The sequence below is a fragment of the Temnothorax nylanderi genome, unplaced genomic scaffold (genome assembly GCF_030848795.1).
Source record: "Temnothorax nylanderi isolate EJ_2023f unplaced genomic scaffold, tnyl_v1.0 TNYL_tig0052_pilon, whole genome shotgun sequence".
Classification (NCBI taxonomy): domain Eukaryota; kingdom Metazoa; phylum Arthropoda; class Insecta; order Hymenoptera; family Formicidae; genus Temnothorax; species Temnothorax nylanderi.
Window position 1 is genome coordinate 1,052,743 of NW_027249114.1, and position 11,783 is coordinate 1,064,525.

General features: G+C 36.6%; 1 protein-coding gene across 4 annotated transcripts in view; it reads left to right on the forward strand.

Moving 5' to 3' along the window:
- Pyd (zonula occludens-like protein polychaetoid) overlaps positions 1 to 11,451 on the forward strand; it is an 84,003-nt gene extending 72,552 nt beyond the window's left edge. For all 4 annotated transcript variants that reach the window (XM_071706524.1, XM_071706525.1, XM_071706527.1 and 1 more), the window contains 16 exons: positions 1,600 to 1,769; positions 2,147 to 2,349; positions 2,620 to 3,048; positions 3,427 to 3,493; positions 3,568 to 3,718; positions 4,090 to 4,241; positions 4,686 to 4,980; positions 5,172 to 5,343; positions 5,445 to 5,670; positions 5,737 to 5,911; positions 7,334 to 7,543; positions 7,837 to 8,184; positions 8,267 to 8,508; positions 8,765 to 8,966; positions 9,148 to 9,569; positions 9,877 to 11,451. In XM_071706524.1, coding sequence (XP_071562625.1) covers positions 1,600 to 1,769; positions 2,147 to 2,349; positions 2,620 to 3,048; positions 3,427 to 3,493; positions 3,568 to 3,718; positions 4,090 to 4,241; positions 4,686 to 4,980; positions 5,172 to 5,343; positions 5,445 to 5,670; positions 5,737 to 5,911; positions 7,334 to 7,543; positions 7,837 to 8,184; positions 8,267 to 8,508; positions 8,765 to 8,966; positions 9,148 to 9,569; positions 9,877 to 9,880 — 3,468 coding nt within the window. In that variant the 3' untranslated portion in view covers positions 9,881 to 11,451. The remainder of the gene's footprint in view (positions 1 to 1,599; positions 1,770 to 2,146; positions 2,350 to 2,619; positions 3,049 to 3,426; positions 3,494 to 3,567; positions 3,719 to 4,089; positions 4,242 to 4,685; positions 4,981 to 5,171; positions 5,344 to 5,444; positions 5,671 to 5,736; positions 5,912 to 7,333; positions 7,544 to 7,836; positions 8,185 to 8,266; positions 8,509 to 8,764; positions 8,967 to 9,147; positions 9,570 to 9,876) is intronic.
- Positions 11,452 to 11,783: the final 332 nt, after the last annotated feature.

An 11,783-nucleotide genomic window follows, 5' to 3' on the forward strand; every position in this document is an offset into this window, starting at 1 on the left:
TCGTGAGTGATCGACGCAGTGCATCGCGATTTGGTTTTATTGGTGTCATGATATTGCGATGCATAACGGGAATGTTTATTAAGATCTGTTCTCTCTCTCTCTCTCTCTCTCTCTCTCTCTCTCTCTCTCTCTCTCTCTCTCTCTCTCTCTCTCTCTCTCTCTTTCTCTTTCTGTTTCTCTCTTTTTCCCATTATTACTTCCATTCAAGCCTATCCTGCACGAGATACCGTATCTGATCGAATACGGGATTAGAAATATCTTCGCTATACGTGTCGCGATAAGTCGACGAGGGCGATAACTCTGCCATTTGATACGTGGTATTGGATTATCCCGTCGATCGCTTTCCCGCGCAGGAGAAGATCTCCCTGTAACACGTGCTCTCGAGTGATTCACAAGTCTGTCAGGGCTAAATTTATCGCGGCGAATTGCGGGACTCGGGCCGTCGCGTCGTTTTAACGGCGCGAAACGCGCCGGTCACGCACGACTCATTGTTACCGCCTCGCCGAAATTAATCTAATTATCGTGCCTCGGCGCTCGATGCCCGATGATGGTTATCGTTTAATTTAGCCGGCCGCGTAATTTCGACGAAAACACGCCGCGGAGCTAGGAATACACGCGGGCCCCGCGGTATGCGTATAATTGCACCATTGTATTCGCTTCCACGTGCGTGGAAAATGAATTATGGCCTTCAATTAGGCGATCCTGTCGTCTTCTAACCGCTGGTTAAACGTTATCTCATTGTGTGCATATAGAAAGAAAATGTTAATTTATTTAATATATTATAATTATGGAATACCGTTAAATTTTGCAACTTGTATCTTTATTTCGACGCAATTAAGAGAGGCTCGGTGAATGTAATTTTGTAAAATCTAGCGATTTCAGACTTTTCGTTAATATTCTTGCTTATGGCGCAGAAATAAAAAGATTTTACGCTACGATATATCTTCACGTACAGTTATCGGGACACGATGATTTAAGGTGCCGCGTGCATGACACGACAGTGTCTTGGTATTTGCACGATATTATCTTATTTAAATATACGATTCATAACTGTGCTTATCTCTATTTGGCATTGTTAAAAGATGATGTAAGACCGTGAAAGCATGCCTTTTGGCATAATATTGTGATCATTTAATGATAGTATGTCAACCGACCGTAGCGATCATATCACTAGGCGTATCTGCAAAGAAGATGTTTATATATCAGCGTTAGCAAGGAACACGTTGTCGGTAGTGTAATATATGTATAATACTGACCGCTTCAAGTTTATATCTTGCCAGTTTTATCGCGCATACGTAAATAAAACATCATTAAAATACAAAGAGTATATAAGAATTAGTCAGAGAAATATTCGATCAGTTTTGAATGAATTAAAGCAACTAGATACTAGTCGCTTATTTGAAATTATTATAAAAGAATAATGATAGCTTCTAACACGTTTAATGTTCTACATAATAAAATAAAAGTAAGACATTGTTTAGGGAAGATTGGGGGGGGGGGGGAGATAGGGAAGATAGGGAAGATTATATTCTAAGATCACCAAACAACTTTTTTTTTATTATTGGCAATTTTTTAATATTATGTTTTTTTTAATTTTAGACTGGTGACAGAGGATGGGAGATTCACCACGTTAAGGTGACCAGAGTTCCCGGTTATGGCTTTGGGATAGCTGTGTCAGGAGGTCGCGATAATCCTCATTTCAATAATGGCGATACAGCAATCGCGATCTCCGATGTGCTCAAACCCGGTCCAGCTGAAGGAAAATTACAGTAAGTTCACTGATAATTTACCACAACAAATGGCAGTCAATTCTTATTAATACATTTTAAATTTTTGTATGTATGGAAATGTTTCTCTTTTTTAGTCCATAAAGTTTCTTATAATCTCTTATTTTTAGTATCTTATAACATCCATATTTATTGATATTTACTCATTGTCACATTAATAATTAATTTATATAAAAACTTTTTAATTGTAATTGCTTATAAAATGAAAATAGATTTACTGCAAAGTGGCTCAAGAATACATCCTTAGTCTTTGGGCTACTTTTTTAGTAAAATTTCATATTCGCCGGTTTTAATTTTAATTTGGTATAATCCCCACGCTTAACAAGATCATTATTTGAGGGTGTATATATCGTTTATAGAGTGAACGACCGTATCATCTCCGCCAATGGAATATCGTTAGAAGGCGCCGATTACGGGGCAGCCGTGCGGATTCTGCGGGAATCCGGTTCTACCGTTTTATTGGTTGTTAAACGAAGAGCTTCCTCGAATTCACCCGGTTGTTTAGGCAGCGGAGTACCCCAGAGTCATCGGCTCACACTCACGCGAAATAATAAAAAGGATGGTACGTAATTAGACGGCGTGTAACAATCACGCGATGACTCCAGGATCTCAGAACAATATTGTATACGTCTGGCAATCGAATCTTTGTCAACTTCCCAATCAAAGCAATTAATCTAATCTAATTTTATTTAATTTTCCGAGCTAATGTTCAACCCAATTTCTCACTTAATTTTCAAGCTTTTCACCGAGCTCTTTATTGTAATCTTTATCTTCGTTTGTCTTCGCAATGTGTGTGAGGCAAGACGTAGTAATTTGCCGTCTCGATTTCTAGACTTCGGCATAGTACTGGGATGCCGTTTATACGTAAAGGAGGTTACGCGAGAGAATATCGGAGTGAAAACCGGGGACGTGTTAACCCGAATAGGCAGCGTCGCCGCCGACAATATGAGTCTGAAGGAAGCTAGAAAGCTGATGGACCAGTGCAAAGACAGACTCTCGATCGTAATTACGCGGGATAGCTCGTGTTGCCATGTACAGCAGCAAGGTAAAGGGGATAGCGGTGAATACCTGTCGGGCGCGAGTTACAGTAGTCAGAACTTATACGTTCCGCCACCCACGAGGCAGCCCTTGGAGGACAAGAGTAACCTCGTGCCGAGAGGTCGCTCGCGGGGTCCGCTGATGGACGTGTCTCTGAGCCAGCTAGATCTGCCAGCTACGCCTACCGTAGATCCACCCAGACCACCTCCGCCGAGACCGGAAGGTATATGCGTTGTGATACAAGCATATCTCAATCATTTCCTATTCGAATATGGTTCGCTAAATAAAGTTTTAATAAATACAGATCTATATTATTATTTTTTGATCAATCTCAAATTTATTTATTTTTTATCGAAAATTTTTGGACATCTGATGTCAATCTTTTTTTAAACTTCTAATGCTATTTTAATAATGAAATATATATCTTGAATTATGATTTTCTCTGAGATATATACTAATATATAGTCTACTTGAAATTGCATAAATAAAATGCTTCCGAAATTAACGTCATATTAATAATAAGGATTATTATTTTCTTAAATTTTATTTTATCAAGTGTATTCTGCGAAGTTTTACTAACATGCTATTTTTCTTCTTATAGATTATTATAGTACACGTAGACAATTGTACGATGAAGATTCGGTTTCGCCTCGGACGAAACAACCCATGTAAGTAAACTTTTATTCAATCTCTTGTGCGGCCAATCAACACAAACGTTCATTTTGTTATTATGTATGTATAGGCCAGATCCTCGATTTATCACATTCCAAAAGGAAGGATCCGTCGGCGTGCGATTAAGCGGCGGCAACGAAACCGGAGTCTTTGTCACTGCAGTTCAAGCGGGAAGTCCTGCGTCGCTTCAGGGTCTTCAGCCGGGGGATAAAATTCTAAAGGTCAGTTACATAATTCGTGATATATGTATACATATCACCACTTTTTTTACATTTAAACAAAATAGATCCATATTTTTAAGATCCTAAATATCTCTAAAGATGACGAAATGAATAAAAGCAAAGTCAATACTAACAACTACCAACAATAGATCTAACATTATTCTTTTATCTCGAAAGAATTTTTTGTTGGGATAGTGATTCTAATCTTAAATTTTATTGAAACAAAAAGTGTAGAGAATATACATTTGGATAACATTTTGCTCTAAAGACTCTACAAAGACCTTTTAAAGATCTTTAAAAGAGATTAAGATTTTCGAATAAATTCTGTATCTGAGTAATAAAAATTTGCAAAAGAAAAATTTTTGCGACAGATAAATGATATGGATATGAAGGAGGTAACGAGGGAAGAAGCCGTACTGTTTCTTCTTAGCTTGCAAGAACAAATCGATCTTATCGTGCAACATCGACGTCAGGAATACGACCAAATCGTTGCGTCCGGAAGAGGCGACTCTTTTCACATAAAGTAAGTGACATGTATAACAAGTTTGATAATCTTGTTATGTTAATAAAGATGAAAATTATCTCAAGATAAATGTATACAAAGTGAATATTAATTTATTCTGGAATAGGATCACCGACTTTTGTGGGAAATAATTATCAATTTATTCTTTTATGATTTTTTTATATAATGTAAAAAACGAGGTTTAAAATGCAGAAGTAAATAAAACAAAGACGTATTATTGATCGTCAATAATTAAATTATGTAATTTTATTTTTATATTTATTATTCTATTTTATATTCTTAATTATATAATGAATATGATGATAGCAATATAAAAATAAAAAAAATTTTTAATTGCAATTAAAACAGTATTATTAATATAATTCCAGTTCGAGTTCTAAATTTAATTTTATTAGTTGATCGAAGATGATTACAGCTGACGGTATATTTTTGTGAAATCCGTAGAACTCACTTTCACTACGAGCAACCGCAAAAAGGAGAGATGAGTTTTCGCAGCGGCGACGTTTTTCACGTGGTAGACACCCTTCACAATGGCGTCGTAGGATCTTGGCAGGTTTTCCGAATTGGGCGAAACAATCAAGAAGTACAGAAAGGAATTATACCTAATAAGGCTCGGGCTGAGGAGCTAGCAACCGCTCAATTCAACGCGACGAAGAAAGAGATGAGCGCCAGCGAGAGCAGAGGTAGCTTCTTCAGGAGAAGAAGAAACAGTCACAGACGCTCGAAATCGTTAGGGAGGGTACGAATGCAACAAATTCTTTTTATATTTATATGTATACATTTTATAGTCTAATATATGTTTTTTATATTATATATTTTGTTTGTTAGTTTGTTTTTTGATGTCATAAGCATTAGACCGAAAAGATTAAATTGCCTTGTACGTATATTAATATATGATTAGATTAATTTTCATGCTCCTATATTTTTTAGGATCATTGGGACGATGTAGTGTTTTCCGATAGCGTCAGCAAATTTCCCGCTTACGAACGCGTGATTTTAAGACATCCCGGATTTGTCAGACCCGTCGTTCTTTTTGGGCCCGTAGCCGATCTTGCCAGGGAAAAACTTCTAAAGGATTTCCCTGATAAGTTTACTTCTCCGCGTAAGTAAAGGATACATTCTGTATTAGTTTTTTTATTGAAAAAACTTTCATGTGAATATGATACTTTCGAAGTAGTTTGCTGAAGATTGAATATTTTGTAGAAATGGAAAGTCAAATGGAGGATGGTAGTGGAAAGAATACCAAAACATCCGGCATTATTCGCCTAAGTGCCATCAGAGAAGTGATGGACAGGGGCAAGCATGCGTTGCTCGACATTACTCCGAATGCTGTGGATCGCTTAAATTACGCCCAATTTTATCCGATTGTCATTTTCCTGAAGGCCGAGACGAAGCAAATCATCAAAGAGATGAGAGCCGGCATACCAAAGTAAGAAAGACAGCGAGATCTCTGTTTCGTCATTCGCCAAATTCTATATGCCACGTATGATTACAGATCAGCCCACAAAAGCAGTAAAAAGCTTTTGGAGCAGTGTCAAAAACTCGACAAGATTTGGGGACATGTATTTAGCGCGGTAATCACTCTCAATGCACCGGAAGCTTGGTACCGGAAACTGAGAGAGCTTATCGATCGTCAGCAGCAAGGTTCACTATGGATGAGTCAAACTAAGGTAAAGCAACTCGATTCAAGGTACAAATTGTGTTACAGAATGCGTGTGCTGTTTTCGTTTTACTTCAAGTAAAATGTCAGAACAAAGAACTGCCAGAGAGAGATACAGCTATATGTTGGGGTAGTTTTTGACTTCTCTTTTTCTCTTCTCGTTCTCTGTTTTCACTTTTCTCATGGATATCGGATATCACTATCTTTCTTCGTTGCTCATATAGATACTCTACGGCGATCTTCGTCATAATTTGGGTCTGTTTATTATAGCCAATATATAGCCGATACACGGTGTGGGACCTATCGCATCCGTCTATACACGCTCATACTCCACTTCCCGCTCTCCCACCTCCTCCGCTTCCTAATGATAACGTGTATTATGACGAGAATAAGAATCACGATGTGTCTCTGTTGCATCATCAGTCATCAATATTATCTTTTATGGAAAAATTCCCGCCACTTCCGCAGCCACCTTCGAACTCGGGCGTCATCCGTGAGCAATTTTTCGGCTATATATAAATCCTGCTTGCTTTAACCCTTTAACTGCGACATTCAGAATATTTTGTTAATATATATGTGGAATATTGTAATATCTTAGCACTCAACGCGCTTTTTGTCTTCAAGGTAAATCAATGTCGCAATATTTTATATAGATATGCGATATATATGTCAATTAATCAGTAAAGAAGCAATTAAATTAATTAGACTATGCAAACACATGTCGATGGCAGTAACAATTAAGTCAATAGGTGAGTATATTCGTTTGGAACAGTTAAAGGGTTAATCCTGCATGCTTTTTGTATGCATTTCTCCATTCTGCATGACTGTATCTATTATAAAATGATCTATTTTCTCTTCTTAAAATTATCAACTTATTGAAACTCTCAATATTGGTCGTTGAGAGAAGTCGCTCGAGAAAATAAAGTATTTTCGCAGTTTTAATTATAATGCAACTGCAAAAGCAAAAATTTAATATAATTTAAAGATGGGCCCAAAGTTATTTTGTTAATTAATTTGCTAATTAACAACATAACTTTAAAAAGTTATTTATAAAGTTGCCATAATTTTTCCTTTTTTCACTTCATCGTGATTAACATTTATAAATACTTTATTTTTTTATGCAAGCTTGTTGAAAAAGATATATTCTTTTCTACATATGTTTTGCATGCCTGAGAATGCGCGCTTTATCATGCTATTATTTTTCCACTTTACTACTGTTTTACGTTCCAACTGTTGCTTCTAAGAAAGCATATTACAAATTTAATTTCAATGCGATACTCATACAAAATACTCATACAAATATAATAATTCATTCATTGTACTTTATTGACCGTAATATATCTGAACAACTTCAGTGTGTCATCTGATTATTAATACACGTACCGTATTGTACCGTTTGCCTAACGTGATGTCCTGTGGTCTGCGATCGTAGCCGGAAGAAGCCCTCTCGGATGACTTCCTATTCCCGATGACTTCTCGCCTCTCCTACGCTTCCTCTCCGGAGAGTGATCTGGAGCTGAGCCCAGCGCCCGTTATCCCCGGCACTTTGGGCCCACCGTCGCGGCTAAAGAGTAGTTCTGATCCGAGCATTGCTACTCAAGACGATACCACTGCGCCGCCACCGTACTCGACAAATTATCAGGTAATGTGTAAGATTCTCGGCTAAACGAGATCCAAGCCACACAAGCTTTTCGGAAAATTAAAATTTAGCGAGTCAATAGTTGCTTTCCATTTACATCAAAACTCAGATAATTCTCACTTGTGATGTAATTCTGTCTTTATTATTCATTAATTCCCAAAAAGGATAGAACGACGTCACAAGTGAGAATTATCTGAGTTTTGATGTAAATGGAAAGCACCTAATGTATAATTAATTTTGTACGAGTAAACGATTTTGATCGTCCACAATTAATTAATGAATATGTTCGTTCCTAGCAATCGTTCGAGCAGCAGAAGAGAAGGTCCCAAGGCGGAATGGGGGACAGCAAGTACGGCTTCTCTTTGTCCGGTCAAAGGAGCAATCAGTCCGGTTCGCCGGAATATCTAGGCAGCTCCTTCGAGCCTAGATCTCCTCACCATAGTCCACCGGATCTTCCACCTCGAGTTGATCGAAATGCGAAGCCGATTATTAATCATACGCCACGGGGAACGGTAGGGCGATCCGCTCAGGAACGTCTAGGAGTGAATAAAACCGACTCAATTCTAGATATGGGGAATTACATCAATGCAACCCCCCACAAAGCAAATGCCACATCATCCCTCGAACGAGCACAGCCAAAAGCGGTAAGCGATATTTCTTTCTTGACATGCGTAATTCAAAGGCACGCTGTTTGACCATAAGATATATTTATGCTTTCTTACATAGGGAAGTTACGACAGCATGTCTTCATACGATTCGTACAACAATACTAATGGGAACGCGAACTATGGAATGGCGAATTTGAACACGTCGACAGGTCGTTTGGGTCCGAATGTACCTGATGATCTCAAAACCAGTAATGTACCGAGCGCAGCGAGAGCGCACGATCCGTATAGATTCACTAGATCTACAGCTCAGCCCATTTCCACGCATGACGCTCAAACGCGAACCGATTATGCCAAATACAGGTGTGTATTTAATACACCTAACAAATTAAAATATATTTCCTGTTTACATCTTTTTCTTTTTGAACTACTTAATACATGCATATCTTTCTTTATAAAACAAGGATATTTTAATTAATTTTTTTTCTTGCATAGAATAATCTTTTCTTGATATAATTTATTTTAAATTTTTTTTATTTTTTTCCATCAAACTTTTTTGTGTGATCAGTGTGTCTAAATGAGAGCTGATACGAAATTATCATTTTTTTCTGTTACATAGCCGATCTACCGACTACAAGTCGATACCAATTTCACAAAATAAACCAGCAGGCACCTATAAACCGATTCCGCCTCCGAAGCCGAAGAATTACAGACCACCACAAACGTCACTTGGACAAACGGAGAACAACGGAAATGATGCGAGTAATTCGTACCAACACTCGAAGAGTTATTCCATCGCTACGTCGCATGTGCATAATGGGGTAATTATTTTATAAATTGTAATAATTCTGCAAAGATGATTATTTTTTCTTTACATTATTATTCTTGTCATTATTATCAATGTCTGCGATGATTCATAATTTAATGAGGACCAAAACGCGATCATGTCGATTAGTCACGATATCTTTGTGAGAACTTACGCGAATTTTTATATTCATTTAGGTAGAAAGCAACAGCAACGTTCAGCGCAACAGCGGTCAATATTACTACAACATCCCGCCGCCCGGCCGTCACAATGAGGGCAATATCGTGAATTCGCATCACAATCTAAGTCATCTCACGTCGCCGACGCACAGCCACAGCCTCAGTCACACACATTCTCATTCGAGCCCGCCAGTGACTACCACGCATTCCCATAGCAATAGCACCGGCCAAATCAGTCTCGGTCTAACGCATAACCGGAACAGCACGAATCACAATGGATATATGCACAGTAATAACCACGCTCCCGCAGGCTCGCTCTATCCCTCCGCTAATCCTGGACACAATAGGGAACCCAGCGGTCTGGACCTGGCTGGTAGTCGAGAGCAAAGAGGAAGCGCTTTCGAGCTCTACCGAAAGCCGGTTCATCATTACAATATGAGGTGAGTAGAGGCGAAGAATTCGTCCAGAAGAGAGAACCGAAGGATCCAGCGGTGACCTAACTCGTATTTTAAGAACGTGAAGACGATTAATCTTGTCCCTTGCACACGGGCATTAATATTTTTAAAAGCACAAAATGGATCTTGGAACATGGAGAAACTAAACGAAATTCTCCTGTTAATTAAAAATACAATATGTTAATTATAAATCGTTCTTTTTTATTTTTGTAATATCTTGAGTGTACGTCGAATGTCCCTTTTCTCAATCCCAACGAAAGTAGCTCAGTAGGAATATTGTTGTATGTTGCAGTTAACGTGTATCCTGATGCAAGACTTAATATATTAGGATGAATTAACGAATCTATCGGAGTGCGCAGAGGAATGAATCGTGCAATGTCGTAGACGTAGATAAAAAAAACAAACGAAATTACGTTAGCTAATATCACAAAAGATACTGTGCCTTACAAAACGACAAAAAAATGTAACCTTCGATTTGTGTAGAAATCCTGGAGATACCAATGGACGAAACGTTTTTTAACCCTATAAAGAAGTACTTAAATATTTTATACACAAACAACTAATTTTGTATCACGAAATAGACAATTTGTTTTATTATATGACAAAAAAGATAATGTTAAAGATTATCTTTTTCGATATGTACGTAAGAAATCTTACCATATCTTTATGTATCATCTTTCATGATACATAAATTACGTGTACGTTTGATAAAAATAATGTTAGTTAAGAACGATTCTTAAAGACAGATAAGTTGTAAGTGCAATGTAACGTAACAATACTCAGTCGACTATACATGATAAAATTTGTACAGTTATTAATTATATTTTCGCGCTTTTGCTGGAAATATGAATAACACCATGATGAGTAGGAGAGAGAAAGAGAAAGCAATTTTATAAAGTTGTTGCGAAAAACGTTAACATAAATATCATAGCGAGTATTCAACAGTTTACAATACTTACCGCTTATTTTTTAAGCAGATAATAGAAAACGCTTTTAATTTGTGCGACAATTATATCTACATTATTGACGTATGTGATAATGATTAATAAAATTTTTGTTGTTATTAAACAAGTGCATGGGGTGTGCCTGACTTCAAATTTTTTTTAGGGAATGTTTATTATACAAGAAATTAATAATTATAATATACTTGATAATATGTGGTTTTATTATGTTACATGTAATAATAACACAATTATTATCATTAATATTATTATTTTTATAAAAATATAGTCAATATAAATGAAATATTTAAGAAACTACAATTCTTACTATAACCCATAAATAATCAGAAATTCTAAAGAAAGGAAATTTTAAGAGAAATAGTCTTTTTTTTTAGTCGGGCACGCCCATGATTATTTATTATGAACTGTATTATGCGTCATTAGTAGTAAACCAAATGGTCTTTTTAGAATTAGGGTGAGGCATCATAAAGAGCTTATATTAATAATTAGCGTTGTTAGATCACAAATAATCTGTGTCATCGTGTACCAACACACCCTTATATCACAAATTAAAGCGTAAACAAATTATATTGTTGTTAACAAAGTACGACAGAGAGTAACGTTACATATACTATATATACGTTAAACGAAAGTAGTATAAGTTTAATTACTATTGACGCGATCATTATGCATGAGTATTAAATTTAAACGTATGCGAATCACCTCGCGCTACCGTAGCGAGGCTGTAGGATTTATTATATAAGGACCAATGTGATGTCCATATGACAGTTATGAGAAACTCGAGCAAATAGACATTTGAACCTAACACTCTTGTTTTTTTTATCAAAGAATGAACGAAATGTACGATTGAGGCAAAACATGTATGATAATTCTTACATGATTAATGAACGTTTGAAACTTAATAATTTATTTTAATTTGTACCTTTTACCTCTCATTATGCATATTTTCCTCAATAACGAACACACATAGACTTTTGCTATTACTATATTTTTAACCCTTTCCAACAGGGAACAGGCTTTTCTTGAATATGTGAAAGTAAGAGATGAAAAATAGAAATGAATTGTTTTTTATGGAATGTAATATCAAAGAGCAGATATATTTTATATGTTGATCTTAATGCGCCTGCATTTATTTCAATAATTACTTTTTATAAATCACACAATGTAGTAACTCGAAAAAAAATTGCCGCAACCCAGGATTAAAGAACGATGTCAAAAAGTGAAAAAATAAAGGGAT